The 17,967-nt window shown below is 37.7% G+C and overlaps 1 protein-coding gene across 1 annotated transcript in view; it reads left to right on the plus strand.

Moving 5' to 3' along the window:
- Nucleotides 1–17,967, plus strand: part of Ubr1 (Ubr1 ubiquitin ligase) — a 360,686-nt gene that overhangs the window by 306,844 nt on the left and 35,875 nt on the right. Inside the window, exons 24-25 of the mRNA XM_081752092.1 lie at nucleotides 1,532–1,800; nucleotides 10,644–10,820. Of these exons, the coding sequence (XP_081608218.1) occupies nucleotides 1,532–1,800; nucleotides 10,644–10,820 (446 nt within the window). The remainder of the gene's footprint in view (nucleotides 1–1,531; nucleotides 1,801–10,643; nucleotides 10,821–17,967) is intronic.

The raw sequence follows: 17,967 nt of genomic DNA on the forward strand, positions 1-17,967 counted from the left end.
AACAGTGAAAGTGAAAACCACAAAAGTGTTACTTTTTAATGAATGGGCGGAGCCTAATTAAAAGTTGATCTTCGGAGACTATATAAGAGACAACTCCAAGCAGCCAAAAGGAGTGGAACTCTGATGAAGGCACAGTTAATTTGTTGAAACTGTTGCGTGATTTTTTTTTCTTACATATTATCACATAGCCTTGCTCAGTGTGTTACTGTGTTTTAATAGTTTATTTAATTAAATAAATTCGTTTTATTGCGTGCGTGAATATATGAAGTTACTTTTTCTTCTTTTTACGTAACGCCATCATTCATGTCTTACAGCACATGCTATATATTCTATTTTCTCTTGTTCAATAACATCGGTATAGAAGTTCTGTATATAAATAATGTACAAACATACGTTGACAGTAACTGGTCATCTAGTTTCTGTTTTCTTTTTTTTCTTTTTTAACAAAAAAGGACAGTTTATATATTAAATCAATATTAGAGAATGTACTTAAATCAATAAATGTGCACATAGAGCTAGAAGAGACTTCCCTTTTCATAGAACGCTGAGGGAGGGGAGCCACTCGCTCGTACGCACATACCTTTGCTTCTGCAAACCACGAATCGCTACTATAATATACGTTCTTGTAAATAATAAATATTCCTTAATTTATTATTACAGATACTTTACGTGAATTTTTTTTCACCCCTTCCCAGTGTAGTTTTGTCATGTAAATCTTTAAATATGCAGCATGATCAATTAAGTTATTTTCCTTGGTATTCCAGGGTTTTGTTTCTATATCAAAGCTATCAGTTAAAAATCTTCTCGCATTTTCCTGTCTTCTTTTGCCCCTTTTTTTTTTTTCTTTCTTCTGTATCGACCGCGAATAGGTAGAAACGGCGACACCCACAATCCCTGACAGATACTTTAGATTATTCACTGTGTGGAGGAGAAATCTCCTCCAGGTAGACAGCTGGTTGATGCTTCATTCTGTAATGAAAGCGGTATTTCCGAGAGGCACTATAGTTCTGGATATTCTGTTTCTGTTTCTGGTCTCAGTTCCTGAAGATGATGCAGTGTATGCACTTTGGATGTTGGTAATCAATAATTTCACCTGGCTAGTAGCCCTAGATCACTTCTCTGCTGAATAAGTAGAAATGGTTCCTTGTTTGTTTGTGTGCCTTATGTTTTGTATTTGCTTCGACTTTAATACTGTTTCAAGTATTCGAGCATAGTAATATTTTATTTTCTTACTTTGTATTAGAAAATTAAGAAATTGGAAATAGAATTTCTACGACCACTATATACATATAAATATTGAAATTCTCTAGAATATTTAAAGGTCCAGTACAAAAATGTTCATGTAAAATTCTGGACGCCAAACTCGCAAGGACATAAACCCCGATCTCACAGGATGACGGGCGTTGCTCTAATCAATTGAAGTGTCAATGACATGGGAACGGGAGATCGATGTTTTAGTCCTCACTAGTCTAACGTCCACATTTTTCTGTAACTACAACATTGTATTTTTTCTTTCTTAATTCTGCATTAGGATTTGTACGTTTTAAAGCTGGTCCTAATATCACACATAGTAAAAGTTCTGCTGACATTGGATGTTGAACGAGGTATTCCTATGGAAGTGGAAGACATAGATTCTGGTGATAACATCAATGAAGATAGATCTCCAGTCGAAGAAGTTTTAGAAGCTGCTCGCATCGTTGATATGCTGAATGCAGTGAGGAAAGCGGCAGGATTGAATGCTGTTCAAGATTTAAGTCAAGTAAACCCGTGCTTAGTATGGAAACAAGTTACCCAGGCTTGGTAAGTAATACTTTCAGATTCAAGTCAAGACATTCAGAATTGTGTGCTCTGTCAATGCCTTATTTATCTGTTACTTTTCAACAAGTTTTGTGACAAAATTCATTGAATAAAGGAGAAATTTTTCATACTATTAATTCAATTGACACGTTTCGCTATAATCCCTTGACGCTAACATTTTATACTGAGTAAATATCTGTTTGAAAGTGTTGAAAGTAAATAAGTGATTTGGGAAACACTGTTATTTTAATAAACTGTGCTTAATCATAATAGTTGTGTTATGAAATCAGGTAAATTTAATGTTAAATCAAATTATCGTAAAAATTTTCTTTTTATCTGGTAATTCTTAAAACTACGAAAAATTACTTACTCACATATACATACCGTTACTGATATAAAACATTATGATGATAGAAAAAAGTACTTAGGAAGGACTTGAAGCAACATACATTAGAGTAGCAAGGTGTAGATTTTGCTAAATGATTAGTTCCTGACTAATTTATATATCGTCGATATAATTAAATGTCTTTGTAATGTTTTTTCTTCAATAAGTTCAAATTTTCCAATATATTTGTCTTTTGCAAAATTCGTTGGCCTCTTATCGATTTAAACGGGAAGGGCAGATGTAATGTTTCGCTTTGCATGGCAAGTGGAAAAGCGTTCTCTTAGTGAAAACTAGTGAAAAGATTAACCACCTTCTCTTAGCTTGTATAGAAACTAGGGTTGGCGAAAACCATTTCTTTCTAAAAACCAAAAAACCTGGATTTTGGTGTAAACTTGTTTGTTTGTTTGTTTGTTTGTTTGTTTAAACCAGGATGTTTTGGTTTAAATGATTTGCTCTATGTATTTATATTACATATGGACAGAAATAAGTTTGTTTTGCCTTGGTGTTATTACACAACTACGGGGTTATACTGGAAGGAGTCACATAAGCTTAAAGCGGAATCCAAATCGCTTCTCGACTTACATCCGAGAGAAGTCGTTCTCCATTTGGACTCGACATCGGGACTAATCGGCCACAAATACGATGAGTCTGCCGACTCACTTACGAAGCACTCCTGATAAAAATACGTTGCACTAATCTTTACATACGTGTAATATAATCGTCAAGAGTCACTTCAGAAGGACAAAAAGATAAACAGTTGCACAAATGAAACCATTATATATAAATTGGGAAACCCCCGCCTTAGCCATTGGGAATTCCTGTTATTGCTTGGTATGTAAAATTTTAAGGTAAGCGTATCATAATCGGTACGTTAAAACTGAGGGACTAAATTGCAAATTTAGTATGTAAATATCATTCAATAAAATTAAAACTGAAAGTCCAATCCAAGCTAATGTTGGAAGCTACGTAGCCAGTCGATAAATTTTGCCAATTTCTATCAATATATTTAAGCACCCTTGGTTTCTTTGTAAAATAACAGGTATTCTGGCAAGCAGAAATATGCAATTTGGTATCGTTTCGTATGTTTAGGCTTAAAATCCTTATGTAATAGAGAGGTTATCAAGAAGACGACTTTCACTTAAAATGACACCCGAACCGCTACTTGGTTTAACTTAAAAGAAAGGTTGTGGTTCGACCGAGAATTGAAAATAGGACGCCTTGATTAGAAGGTGAAAAGGAGATAAAACTAATGCAGGTGGTTTGATATGTGGAAACGTCACCATAAAGTTCACACGATTTAAAACATTTTCCGTTTTTTTTTTAACCATTTTTTTTTTAAACAGCTGGTTTAAACCACCTTGGTTTAAACCAGCCAACCCTGATAGAAACACACTGTAACTAAGAGATGGGAAGGGACTGTTACGGGGATGAATGTAAGTCTCTGCGTACACTCTACCCGATCATTAAATATGACCGTGGAACATGAGTTCGATTCTTATCTGTATCGTCAAGAGAAAAGACATAGAGTTCTCGAAAAAGCCTTTAACCCACTCGTTTTCCAAATTCAGTAGAACCCAAATTAGATTCAGTCAGGATGAAATCGAGAATCGTGTAGGCCGGAGGAAAGCTGAGAGAAACTTTCACTTTCAAGACGGGAACATTTAGACAGGATCTGCCCAAATTAATAAAACAGCTAGTGGGGTCTACAAATATATTTTGGAGGACGAGATCTTGTACAAGATATGTGCAAGTTTAACAAAATACAATTTAATATCCAACCTTTCCAAGTAGAGACAAGCGTAGACAAGTCGTTCAAAATTAGATCATTTTATAGATCACTTTTCGTCATTCTGCATATGCTTAAAAACCCATCTGCAAAAACAGACAGCGTTAATTTGGATAGGCTGCGGGATTGGATTATTGATTCTTAAAAGAAAAACTAAGCTTAAATATATATATATATATATATATATATATATATATATATATATATATATTCTCGTATATATATATACTCCAAAATTAGTCACATTACTAAAATGAGTATTTTTTGTTTAGCATTTCGTTTGTAAATTTGATTACGTATTGTTACGTGGCAACAGTACATTCATTTATACATATACAAAATCTCGTGCTTACCAGAGAAATGGAAGAAGTATTTTCAGGGTTCACACAGACCTGCAAAATTCAGAGAAAATTCAGCTTACTCGTAAAGGGTCCTTGAAAAAGTAGGGAATTTCGTAATAAGATGAAAAAATTGGAAAAGTCAGTGAATGTAAGTACAGATTTTTACTTCTCAGAACCCATTTCTCTTTTCGCCTTACCCAATTCTTTGGTAGGGGATATTTTATAAAATAAATTAGTTTGTTTTGCAAAACTTATCTACCTACCTATCTACCTTTTATTTATATATATATATATATATATATATATATATATATATATATATATATATATATATATAATATACTCACTCACTCACTCTCTATTCATGTACATGCATAGTAGATAAGAGATAAGTGTAGTTGCTTTTTACATTATATATAGACCTGAAAATTTGTAAACGATGTCCTGGAAAACTTGGATATGTCAGGAATTCGCGCTCGCCAAAGAAATGGGAACCCTGATTTTACATTGTAAGTGTTCAATAATTTTGTTTCTGAAAATGTTCCTCTCTTATGAAAACCATTCGTCTCGAAGACGAACTCTTTGATTAAGAAAGAGAAATATGGGTTCGAAATATTAGGTCAATATTCTCTATAGTCAAAATAGGAAAGTTTTACAGTTTTTGTATTGAACTTTAATGATACGACTACAAATATATTAAATAGGGTTCACACACTGACCTTGAAGGAATCTAGTGAACACAAAAATTTGTCTGGGAAATGCTTCAAAATATCCCGAAAATCACGGAAGTCTACTATATTTCGCGGAGGAACTTGATTATATATATATAAATATATAATCAGCTCACAGAAGATATGAAGCACGCGTCAGATAATTAAGACAGATTCAAGATGATTATAAAAAGAAAAAGGCTAAACAAAGATAATTATCTTTGCAATAAACAAACTTGTGGAGCACTGATGATAGGTGCTAAAACTTCAGGCTTTGAGAAAAGAAAACGAAATAAATAAAAAGTAGAAATGCTGCAAAAAAAAAAAAAAAAAAAAAAAAAAGGATTGATGTTTTAGATAATCAAAGAGATAGGCAAAATTGTGATACATGTCTACTTGTTTTATGCAGGGTTCCTACAGACTGGAAAGTCAGAGAAATTCAGGGATATTAAAGATGATCAGAGAAAGTCAACTTTGAAGGTTATTTCGGATATTTTTGTTTTAATAAATAGAGAAGAGGAAAAGTCCATAACGATCTCTTTATCTTGAACGTAAAGTCATTGTAGATCATTGATGGTGCGATAAATCAGTGAACTCGAATATGTGCAACTTACTGCGTCACTATCACTACTTATTCAGAACTTTCCAGCTTGTCGAGGAAGATTTACAGAGATCACAGAATGCATAAAATTTCCTGTAAAGTTGTATGACGTCCGCTGTTGGAAAATGCCATTTGTTATCAGAGGACATTGGAAATTTGGGATTATGTAATTAAATTTCTACAACAAGCAAAGCTGCCAAATTCAAGACCTATAGAAACCCTGAAGAAAGCAGCAAACAATACATTTATTAAGTGCTAATTGCCCTTTTGCAAGATGTTATTGCAAAATTGAATACGTACCCTTCCTGCGTAGGTTCCACATTTCAGACCAATGACCCTGTTCGTCTTTGTTGTTGTAGTGAAAATTTTACAAGATTTCATGATTCTATGTTTGAAACCAGAACTGCTGAAATGTACAGCTATTAAGTGTTGATGTACAAAAGTATAAAAACCTTACTATGAGCATAAATGTCGGCATTGCTTGTCTGAAATTTTCTCGCACAAATAGGAACAGAGACGAGGGAACAGCAGAAACTAGAACTTTTACGACTGCCATTCGATCCTACCTTCTATAATTACCAAATTCCAGCAGAGCAGTACTTTAGAGTACAAAGCACTGAAAAATTTGTCTCTTCTTCTAGACGAACTTCATGTGTCTAACAGATGATGTGCTTGCTGAAAACTTTGGCAAAAAATGCATCATTTTCTCCAGTCGAAAGTCAGCAGAACTTCAAGAAATCTTCCAAAGTTGTAATGAAGAACTTAAGCAGAACTTGTCGCTGCTTCCAGCTAGTTTCTTGCTGGTACTGAAGAACACAGGCATTTTTGGAAGATATTAATGGAAATACGTTTACCGAAAGAGGTTTTCCCATAAACAAATCACTATTAATGGAAAATATTTATGAAAAGACTATTGTGGCAGAAATGCATTTTCATAACCAAGGTACAAGATGCAAGAGATATTAAAGACATGTAAATCACTAGAAGATGCTCTTTCACGTGAAAGGCTCCAGAGATGCTACCAAGAATACTTCCACCAGAAGAAAGAAGATACAAGTGAGCATAACAAAAAGAAGGCTGAGAAGAGAATGTTGAATGCACAACTGATAGGCTTGGAGCAATAAAGGATACGTCTTTGAAGCAGGAAAGTGTTGGAAAGGAGCCAGTCATTGATACCGAACTGAACGAGATCAAGAAGAATAAGATTTCCTTTACGTAAATTTAAGTAACTCCCTGGAGCGAAGGTCGGTGTTTGGTTACGATTCTGCGTTAATCTTATTTCTGATTGTAATTTCATAGTTTTAATTCAAATAAACTTCTGTTTTGCTTTTTTTGTTTGAAAGTTTTGGTCATATATTTACATATTTTATGTAGAAATATGTAATCTTGTTTGAAGAAATTGTGGAGTCTTTAAAGAACGAAATTAAAATCTGAACAATTCATATGAAAATAAAAGCCAAGTAAAAAAAAAAAAAAAAAAAAAAAAAAAAAAAAAAAAAGGAAAAGAAAAAAAGAAAAAGAAAGAAAGAAATTGTCAGATTGGTGAAGAAGGGTTAGCTGTATGGGTGGAGGAGAGACAACTTCACAAGAATGTCATGTAGTCATGGGATTCTCTTGAAGATTCATGAAAAGTCAAGGATTTTTTTTTTTATTAGAAACTGGGAGAACCTTGTTATATTTTATACATTCAAAATGCCGAGTTACATATTGTTTGGTATTAGTGTTCTATTATATTCTAAATACAGGAATTATGATTCATTCAGGTTATATTGGACTTTTAAGTAGTTCATTTATTGCTGAAATGGATGGCGCAACCGTCAGCGATTTTACTATATAGAAAGTTACATATAAACTATCGTAATAATGCCGAACAAGTAAAGAATTCAGGCAAAACCAAGTAACTAAGCAAAATAAACATAACAATACGTAGGGGATGGCATTTGCCGATTTTCCATATTGTTGATCCTCCTGTTGTTGTAGGCAACAAATATTTATAAAATAACCAATTATAATTTGATTGTGCTTATTCAGAAATCAGTTAAATATTTCACAAGTGCACCTACTAGTAATTATATCCTTGAAAAATGTACTTTTCAGAAGATAATAAGTATTTTCACTTGCAGTCATTATTTTCAAGCTATATATAGTTTGAAATGTTTGAAGTTTCTGGACCCGATTAGTGAATGAACACTTAGCCAAAAGTGTTAACTCGCGAACCACTCAGATTTTAGAATGAACATAATATATACACTTTAATAACTTAAGGTAATGATCGTAATAATTTCGAATACAAATTTGAAATTCTTCAAGAATCTACAGAGTAGAACAACCTATTCAGTAGCAGAGAGTTAATTAAATTCGTAGTAAAAACGTCCTATGTACATTGGTGTAAACGCATTTAAAACCACCCATACGAATTCACGAATCTGACCAAAAGTTGATATATAGAAGAGGCTTATAAAGAGGAAATAAAATAAAATTTCAGGTTTTACGTTCCACGGCTATGCCCTTTGAGCTAAAGGCGTGAATAATTTAAGTGAATGATTATGAAATAATTGGTGAAATAGTAATGTGGGAGGAAACGAAAGAATTCCGAAAAAATACATATACTATAAAGAGAATTATGGTAGGTGGTAGTTAACTCAACCTGGCTCTTATGCAGTATCCTAAAGGTATTATACATTGTGCTCAAAATCATACAGTATTCATTAAAACAACACGCGTTTTCACTCTAAATGGCCATACAAAAAACTATCCTGGTAGGTAAGCGGTCATACAGATGCTGAATGCCTGAGTTATTGGTTGGTTTGGAATTTAGTGTCCCATTGAGTACCGAGGCTATGAGACTTTGACTTACAGCTTCACGTGGGATTTGAACTGCATGAGTTCCTACTAGAAAATGTGTCTAAGATATGGTATCACTCCTTCTCTGTAGATGTTGCTATAGCTAGGCTATTGGCGTTGCCGGCTCGGCTGGCACACAAACGCCATCCTACATGTATTCAATAGAGCTTAGATTTGGAGACCTAGGAGGCCAGGTTAGAAGGCGTATACCAAATAAAGTACGCTGGGTTGTTCTAGTGTTATCAGGAGGGGCGTTGCCCTCATGAAAAATGGGATTCTGAAAAATACTCGCAAGAAGTTGGAGGACAGGACTCGTGACATCACGAATGAATGATCCATTAGTCATAGTTCGCTCAATAAGATCAGGGATGAGCATGTGCCTGGTAAGGGTCCTGTATGACGAGTGCGAACATACGCTGGTTTTCTGGTCTTATATATCTGGACCTTGGAAGAAAAGGGCTAACCCGAGAAATCGATTTTTTTTTCTCGCATCGGACAGGTCTGGACAACACACAGATACCGCATTTTACCCTGGTTCGTCCTTGGTTTTCTCACAGTTTCAAGATAAACGAAGATTCGCCCAAGTTATCTTAATGTACTTGCAAGCTTTCAGCTCGATTTCCCAACACCGCGATTTCAGGATTCGCCCTTTCTCTTCCAAGGTCCTGATATATCTGTGTATATGCACATGACCTTCACTGTATGCAAGGCGGAGACAACTTTTATCGATGAATATCACCGCGTTTGCCTTGCTACCTGAATCTCTAGATATCACTCGATGATGAGCAGGTTAATCATTCAAAAGGCATCATACGAACACAGGTACACATGAACGAAGATGCATCCTACAATCTATTGTTTAGTTTTGGTATGCTCAAATGCCACGGTCAGTACACATTGTCCTGTCAGGGCAGCCCCAACAATCAATCCTTCTGTACAAGGGTTCCCAGTGTGTTGCGGGAGCACTGTTGAACTACGTCTGTGAGAGTCTTTCGCTTTCTATCATGTACACCACCGATAGACTGATAACACGGCACGTCCTGCGAGAACGGCAATTCTACAAACTACGAAAGCACTACCCAGCCTCTGACTTCCACTATAAGGCCAGTATAGAACATAATTGGGCGATAAACGTTCACTAGCATCGTCTTGGCATTGCAGATACAGACAATTGCACTGATAATGTGTCCGACAGTCTGCTTGCAGCATGTCCTCTACAAACCTACGACCGACAATCCTATACACTGAATGTTTTATTTGGTTTTCCAAACTAAGTTCAACATTCGTCTGTAGACATACATCCTGTTGTGCAATTTTTTTTTCGAATCGGCGATGTACTCGGTTTGTTCTTGTATGCGTTTCTATCAATATTATATTAGAATGCAGGGAGAACAGATATGTGAGGGTAAGCATATCAAATATTCTGAGAAAATACATTAAGTAAAGCAAGCTTTTAATCAGTGTTGCTGCAGTTATCTCATGGTGTACTGTTCGTTTTAAACAGTCGAATTTGTTGCTGTCTCATGCAAACTTCAGTTAACTCAATAAAGTTTTTGTCGTGAAATAATTAATCAAGAGATATCTTTAATCGTAAATGTTGTTATCAGGGATTATTGTTGAACAAAATTTGGTCATCGTTAACTTTTCGGTTGAAGATTATAAAGTGCAAAAGTAACGCGTAAGAACTCTCAGACAGTTATTGACCACAGTTAAAGTTTGCGTAACGAAAGCTTCCACACTAGCATGCATATTTCGTTTTTGCACAAATTTTTCTCAGAGAGGAGCTTTCATTCTTAGTAGGGAAGGGCTAAGTTAAACCTAACAACCAACTATACCTCTAAAATGCTAGCACTGGGAGTAGTAGTTTCAAACTACATCCAGATATACTTGCTCAAGTGTTATTAAAACATAAATGAACGTGAGAAAAATATAATAAATATTTGCAAGGTAAGGAGAAAACACCAAAATAAAATAATTTTCTATACAATAAAAAGTTAGATCAATTGAAGTGTAATGCTGTTATCGCGTAAGTGCCTACTCGTGCTGAGTATACTTAAAACTATAGAGATGTAATATAAATTTATGTATTTAAATTTATAGCTTCTATTAAATATCTTGAAAATACCAGTAAATTGATAATTAGATTTTCTGTCTAGTGATATATCTTTCTGCTTAACAGCATTCCTTTCTTGCGATGCTGCGCTTTGTTTTACCATTTCTTAACCGGAGTGCCCGTACCTCAGGAGCTGACGAAAATAGGAGGAGATACATTCGCACATCTTTGTCATTATTTGGGCCTTCCATGCTCATGTCAAGAACTTCTGGGTACTTCCCTTGTATCAGAACTGGCTGCAAAGTAAGTAAAACAATTAGAGATATAATGATAGTATAAATATATACAGATAGTATAAATAATGTATATAAATCTAATATGTACAGATTGTCAAAATAATGGAAACCTATAGTGTGCAACACGAAAGGTGAGTGAGGTGGTAAGATTGAGGATGCATAAATACATCACGTGGCCCTTATTAGTTCTGTGTTAGGTAATTGTCTATAGTAGTTCATATTAAATGGAGTAAAATGGAAGAAAAAATAATTAATTAATTCCCACATTTGTCCAGACAGAGAAATGAATTTTCTCTATATTCTGTCACAAAGGTTATGTGAGAAAAGCAGACTATTTGGACATCGCTAAGAAGCAAATACATACACACACACACACACACACATATATATATATATATTAGGGTGAAGCGTTTTGCACTTTTGTTGGAAATTCGATGACTATTAGTACGGAAAAGGTGCCATTAGTGGCACCGACCTTACCGATTTTTATTTTTATTTTTTAGACAACCCCTTACCCTGCCCCAACGGACTTTTTAAAGTTTAAGTGTTTGGTTAGGCAACACGCACAACACCAATGCAGACATTTTGTATACTTTGGTTTCCAAGTTCGGAAGCAGTGGAAAGCAAGATGATGAAAAAAGCCTCATAGCAGACCATCGTCTCCTTTACACCCATTCCCGTTGAATGGGTGTCTGAAATGGAAAAACCAGATGCTTTAAGCAGCGACCAGACTTATCTCTTTGAAATTTGTAAGGCTGTTGCTACAGGAATGTGTACTACCGATCTAGCAAACAGAAAACCAGGACCATTATCACATTCACGATGGCTTACATTGGCCTGTAGAATGTTTCGCCACTACATCAGTACAAGTTTGTGTCTACTTTGCCAGTACATTGTTAAAGCATACGCTCCCGTCTGGTTTTCAATACGGCGAAATCCTTCGTGCGAAATGGGCGCCATGCATCTGTTTAGCATAGTTAAGCTATCACGTTTTCTGCTAGAAAATCTACAACACATTGTTCATTCTATTCTACAAACAAACGGAACTACGCCCATCATGAAAACCTGCTGATAGCAATGACAGCAGATGAAAATCCGCATATTCGAACGTTAGGCTGGAGAAGGATAAAAAAAAGTGCCGCAACCAGAAGACTCCGGGATCAAACCACCCACGTGACTTCATTGTTCCGAAATTAAACTTTGCACCTGAAAATTACTACAACATGATTAATTGGCCGCCAGTCTAACAGAGCCGCCAATCATATGAAACATAACAAATCAGCAGCTTGAAGAAAACATCCGAACTTCAGCTACTCTAACAACAATATTCCCTTGCCATAGTCAAGCTGTGGAACGCACAGTGAAGCTGGTGTCCGAGACAGCGTCGAAACAGTGAGGCCAGAACGCAAGAGATATCTACGTTAGAGCTAAACTGAAGTCTAGAACAAGAATGCCCCGCTTCGAGACCAAGAAGAACTACGTGACCTAAGGTCAAATGTCAACGTACACCTACTGGGTGAGTGGGTGGGCGGAGCTCGATGTGCAACCACCTCCCCGTGGTGAGTTCTAGGTTATTTTGCGTACAGAGTAAAATAAGCGAAGAGTTTCACAAAGAAAATCGTGTTATATCAAGGGCTTTGCCTATAATCATCGTTAACGTGGCATTCCAAACAAAATCTGGACATTAATTCCAACAACTGAGCTAATATGGCTGTACTTTGACTCATAAAATTATTTTAAAAATTTAAAATTATTTACTGGCATTGCTACAGGTTTCTTTCAATAAAATAATTGTATTATAGGCATCAGGTAACTCTAAAAACGACCACAAGTAGCTTTTCTGTCATTGATGTTGTGCGTGTTGCCTAACCAAACACTTAAAAAGCTTTAAGTCCGTTGGGGCAGGGTAACGGTTGTCCAAAAAAAAAAAAAAAAAAATCAGTAAGCTCGGTGCCACTAATGGCACCTTTTTCGCACTAGCCGTCATCGAATTTCCAACAAAACGCAAAACGCTCCACACTAATATATATATATAGTATATTAAATAAACAGTCAAAAAGTGCATTTGTGAACATACACACAATACATGGTTGAATTAAGAACCTCCTCCTTTTTAGAAGTCTCTTTTAATTAATTATATAAGAAACTTTCTTGGGAATAGCTCATTAGATTAATGAAAACCTGCATTAAAATATGACCAAGGCTTCTCGAGATTAGATTGCATTGCTAATATTATTTCATTAGGCGTTGTAGGAATTAGTTTTTTTTTTTTTTTTTATTTTTTAAGTTCATTATCAAAATTTTTCAAATATTTTATACGTAAGATCGTTCCCTAGGAGCTTATTTGAATATAATACCCGGTTCGAAATATCAGGTTGTGTATAAAAAATATTGAACCTTTGGAGGTCAGAATTGAGAATATTGTAATGTGAAAATAACATTACGAAGCCATATATATATATATGTACCCTTGTTCGATAACTTTCTCCCATTTTCTGACATCATCATAATCCCGTCGCTATAAAACTTATCTAGTTTCTTGTAAAAAAAAAAAAAAAAAAATAGTTTTTACAGGCCTCTAATAAAACAACCTTAATACCATTAATCGAAGACGTTTCCCTATTTAGGAAGTCTAATATCCTCGGACGAAAGAAGTGAAAAAGACGTAAGTTCCAGAATAGCAAAGGCTAAACTAGCATACAATAGGAAAAGAGGACTGCTAACATCAAGAAATGTCTCGTTGTTTTTCGTAAACGATTTATTAACCCCTGTTATGGAGGGCGGCGTTTTACGGATCAGAGACGTGGACATATAGAAAAGCTGAAATATTCAAGCTGGAAGCATTTGAAATGTGGTGTGGGCACAGAATGCTGCGCATATCATGGACCTAAAGGAAAAGGAACGAAAACGTACTAAAGAAAGCTAATGAAGGAAGACATTGTGAAGATAATAGGAAAAAGAAGAAACAGCATGCTTGGCCATCTTATTTGGCACTCTGGATCACCGTGCTGATAGAAGGAAAGACGGAAGGAAAACCAGGAAGAGGAAGACCAAGGATAGAATATTTAGATTCAGTTACGAAGAAGAGACTTTATCAAAGTATAAAACAACTCTCCCAAGGAAGAGAGAGGTTTTAAAATTTCCATGTTGCTCATCAACCTATGGGTGAGGGGAATAAGAAGAGAAGAATACCATTAACATCATTTAGGGAGTTCTGTAGACACCGAAACAAATGACAGTATGACGATTCCTGGTTCGAACTATACGAGGATGCGTTAAAACCTTCCAGTCAAGTTTTCGCAATTTCTGACTAGTTGATAAAGATTTGTGCGGTCCAACGTTTGTCAACGTGATATACGCTGACCAGTTTCAGGCTTTTCTTTTGAATTGCTGGAGAAACTCGTGTTAATTGTTTACAATACAGGTTCGAGCCTATCGTTCTGGCCGGTGGCGGCAGCTCGCAATGCACGATGCCCTTTCAATCCCACCAAACTCACAGTATAACCTTCCTCAGTGTCAGTGTGGGTTTTGTCACAGACTATGGATCATCATTTTACATCAACTAGGACTTTTTGGCGGGTGGTTGGTGGGAGTCGGGAAGAGGAAGGTCTAGTGGACGTCTTCCTCCACTTGGGGAGGACGTGCACCCATCCGGCCTACTATTGTGTGCGTCCAGTGTTGTGTTGTCCGGAGTGTCGAGTCTTTCAAAATTAAATAAATAAATAAATAAAAATTAAAAAACGAGCAAAAAAATAAAAAAATCCGAAAAATCCGCACCCTTTTGTTTTCTTTTGTTCTTTCTGGGCTGGTGGGGTCTATCTTTTTGTTGGCCAGATGTCTTTCCTTTTGTTTTGACTTCTTCCTTTTCTGGGGCCACGCGTTTTGTCGACGGGATGGTTTTGTTGCACTCCCATTTCACTTGACCGCGTCGGCCCCACGCTGATCCTACGGTGCGGGCGTGCCAAGAGGATTGCCAGAGGGTAGCGTTAGTTCTCCTCGTTAACGCCCGGGTGTGACCTTCACACGCTTTTTCCTTTCTCAGTGTTCCTTTATAATCCTTTTCTTATGGGTAAAAAAAACTTTAATATCTGATCCGAGCTCTCCCTCGCGGAAGAAGCCCAAACCAAGTGATAGTGATATTGCGGAAAAGACAAGTATCGCGACCCCTGTTGTCCGATATCTTGTAATTAAAGATAAAGACGTTGATAGTGCCACTTCTGATGCAAACCGTCCGAGTGCTATTAAGGATTTATCACCTTTTGTTATTAATAAAGTTATCATTTATAACGCCGGACAGGTTAAAGGCATCAAGAAATTGCGGAGTGGCACCTTACTGTGGAAACAGTGGACAAACGGCAAACGGCGAAGCTACTTAAATTAACTACAATTGGAACCGTGAACGTGTCAGTAGAACCCCATCGTCTACTGAACTTTTCTCGAGGGGTGATATCGTGTTGAGACCTCCTCAGTGCCACTGAAGAGGAGATTAAGTCTGAGTTAGCTGAACAACATGTTATAGATGTAGCTCGCATTAAAAGTAGGAAGTCAGGTGAGCTCGTTGCTACCCAGTCCCAGATTCTTACTTTTAGTTTGCCAACGCTTCCGGAGTACGTCAAGGCTGGTTACTATCGTCTAAAGGTTCGCCCATATATACCTAGTCCTTTGCGCTGTTTTAAATGTCAACATTTTGGGCACACCAGCACGTCGTGTAATGCGAGTGCTGCTCTTTGTGCGAATTGTGGCCAGGGTAGTCATGGTGCGGAACCATGTACAACACCGAAACCGTTTTGTGTGAATTGCAAGGGTGAGTATTCTGCTTGGTCTCGGAACTGTCCAGCCTTTCAGCACGAGAAGCGTATCCGAGAACTCATGGTTGTCGAGAAGATTTCTGCTGCTGATGCCAAGCGTCGTTTAAAGGAAAGCCTTCCTTCCTCGCTTTCTGTTACATACGCTACAGTTGCCGCTACTTCTCGGAAATCTGTAGGAACCCAGACGTCTCACGTTTCCACGCAAACCGACTTGATCCCAGAGAATCGTTGTGAGCCCAAGATCCCAGTTGCAACGACAAACGAACACCCCAAGACCCCTCGTGTTTCTGTGAGTGGCAGTCTTCGGCGTACTCGAGTCCATCACGGATTCCCTTATATCGCTGGCCTTAAGCTTAGTCAGCATATCCGTAGGTTGAACGAGGTGGTTCTCTCTCCGAAGATAACGAAATCTACACCAGTTCGTAAGCCACCTACAGTTTCTCTCAGGTCTGACATGGTGGAGGACGAACTCATGAACACGGAGTGGACAGTAATTGGACCTCATGGGAAAGTTCACCTTAAACGTTGATCTCCTTCAGTATGGCGCTTCTTCAGTTGAACCTCAATGGCTTCTGTAGTCACCGTGAGGTGCTGACCATAGATGGCCATTTTCAACTGGGCTCGCGCTCACCTGTCTCAAGTGGTCTCTCTCACTTGCGCTCGCGATCACTTCTCTCAACTGAGCTCGCCTCGCGCTCATCTCTCTCGATTGGGCTCGCGCTCACCTTTCTCAACCGGACTCGGGATCACTAGCGCTCGCGATCACTTCTCCCAACTGGGCTCGCGCTCATCTCTCTCGACTGGGCTAGCACTCACTCGGGCTCGCGCTCACCTGTCTCAACCGGACTCGCCATCACTTCTCCCAACTGAGCTCGCGCCCACTTGCACTCGCACTCACTAATCTTATTTGGGCTCGCACTCACTCGGGCTCGCGCTCGCTTCTCTCCACTGGGCTTGCACTCACCCGGGCTCGCGCTCACCTGTCTCAACTGGACTCGCGACCACTAGCGCTTTCGATCACTTCTCCCAACTGGGCCTGCGCTCACTCGCGCTCGCACTCACTAATCTTATCTGGGCTCGCACTCACTTGTCTCAACTGGGCTCGCGCTCTCTCGGGTTCACGCTCCCTTCTCTCGACTGCGCTCGCGCTCGGGTCATTTCTCTCAATTGGGCTCGCGCTCATTCGTGCTCGGGCTCAGTTCTCTCAATTGGACTCGTGCTCACGTATTTCATTGGGGCTCACGCTCACTTGCACTTGGGCTCACTTCTTTCAGTTAGGCTCGCACTGACATTTCATTGACGCTCGGGTTTAATAATTGAGCCCGAGCCCAGTTAAGCACAAGTGCCATGCTCGCGAGGGTCGGGCTCGCGAGTTTGTACACCTTAATGGGCTGATTAATGGTATATATCCCCCTCAAATTTCAACCCCTGATGGAGTTGTTACAATTAATCGGAATTCTCAAACTTTTCGTATTTTTGCGACAGCCCGAACTATTATCTAAATCAATTTTTGTTAAAATAATGTGAGCCACTTTTATATCGATTTTCATTGTTTCTGTTTGCAGAATGTACGTCGATAGAGCTATCATTTAGTTACAATTTTTTTTTTTTTTTATCTCATAGAAATACCTGGCACGTTAATACTAAACTTCGCAAAACAACTGCTTTAACAAAATGAACTAACTAGTCCCACAAGTCATAGGTTGTTTATGCAGCTGAAATTTGCAATACTGTTGATAAATTAATTGATTATCTTTCAGCGTCCTCTTTCATCAACGAGGCTATATGAGACATGGACTTATAGTTTTAACGTGGAATCTGAACCACTGTCGTTCAATACTTTCCCACCGGGAATCGATCACCAAAGTCGCGCGTGCTAGCCACTAGACCAGTGGGAGGGCTTATAATACTGTTGTCCAATGATTTTTATTAGGAATAAATTATAGGTGATTTTTTTATCGTTTAGTCAGCGTAACGAAGATGTCCAAATTACAGAATGATATACTGATTGTGAATGTAATAGTGCAAGTATTGAACCATTGTGTGGTCCACAATCCAGTATACACCTTCTGAACCCCTGTCACCAAGGCATTCAAATGAAAGTGTTAGTGCTCTGAAGAATGTTAACCTTCCCTCCGTCCCATAACCTTCCCTCCGTCCCATCCCCATTCTTAAGAAACCAACTATCCAACCCCGAGTCAGTGAAGCGGAAATCGACCTACAACCGATGCAAATTTTGTGCTCAGGAACTGCATGAATTAGTAAGTACAACAAAAACTAGTAAATCCCAGGTATGTTAAAAACAGACCTTCACCTTCAATTTTTATTATATTGCCAAGCCCCGAG

Source organism: Thermobia domestica, chromosome 3 (genome assembly GCF_964235325.1).
Source record: "Thermobia domestica chromosome 3, izTheDome1.hap1.1, whole genome shotgun sequence".
Taxonomy (NCBI): Eukaryota; Metazoa; Arthropoda; class Insecta; order Zygentoma; family Lepismatidae; genus Thermobia; species Thermobia domestica.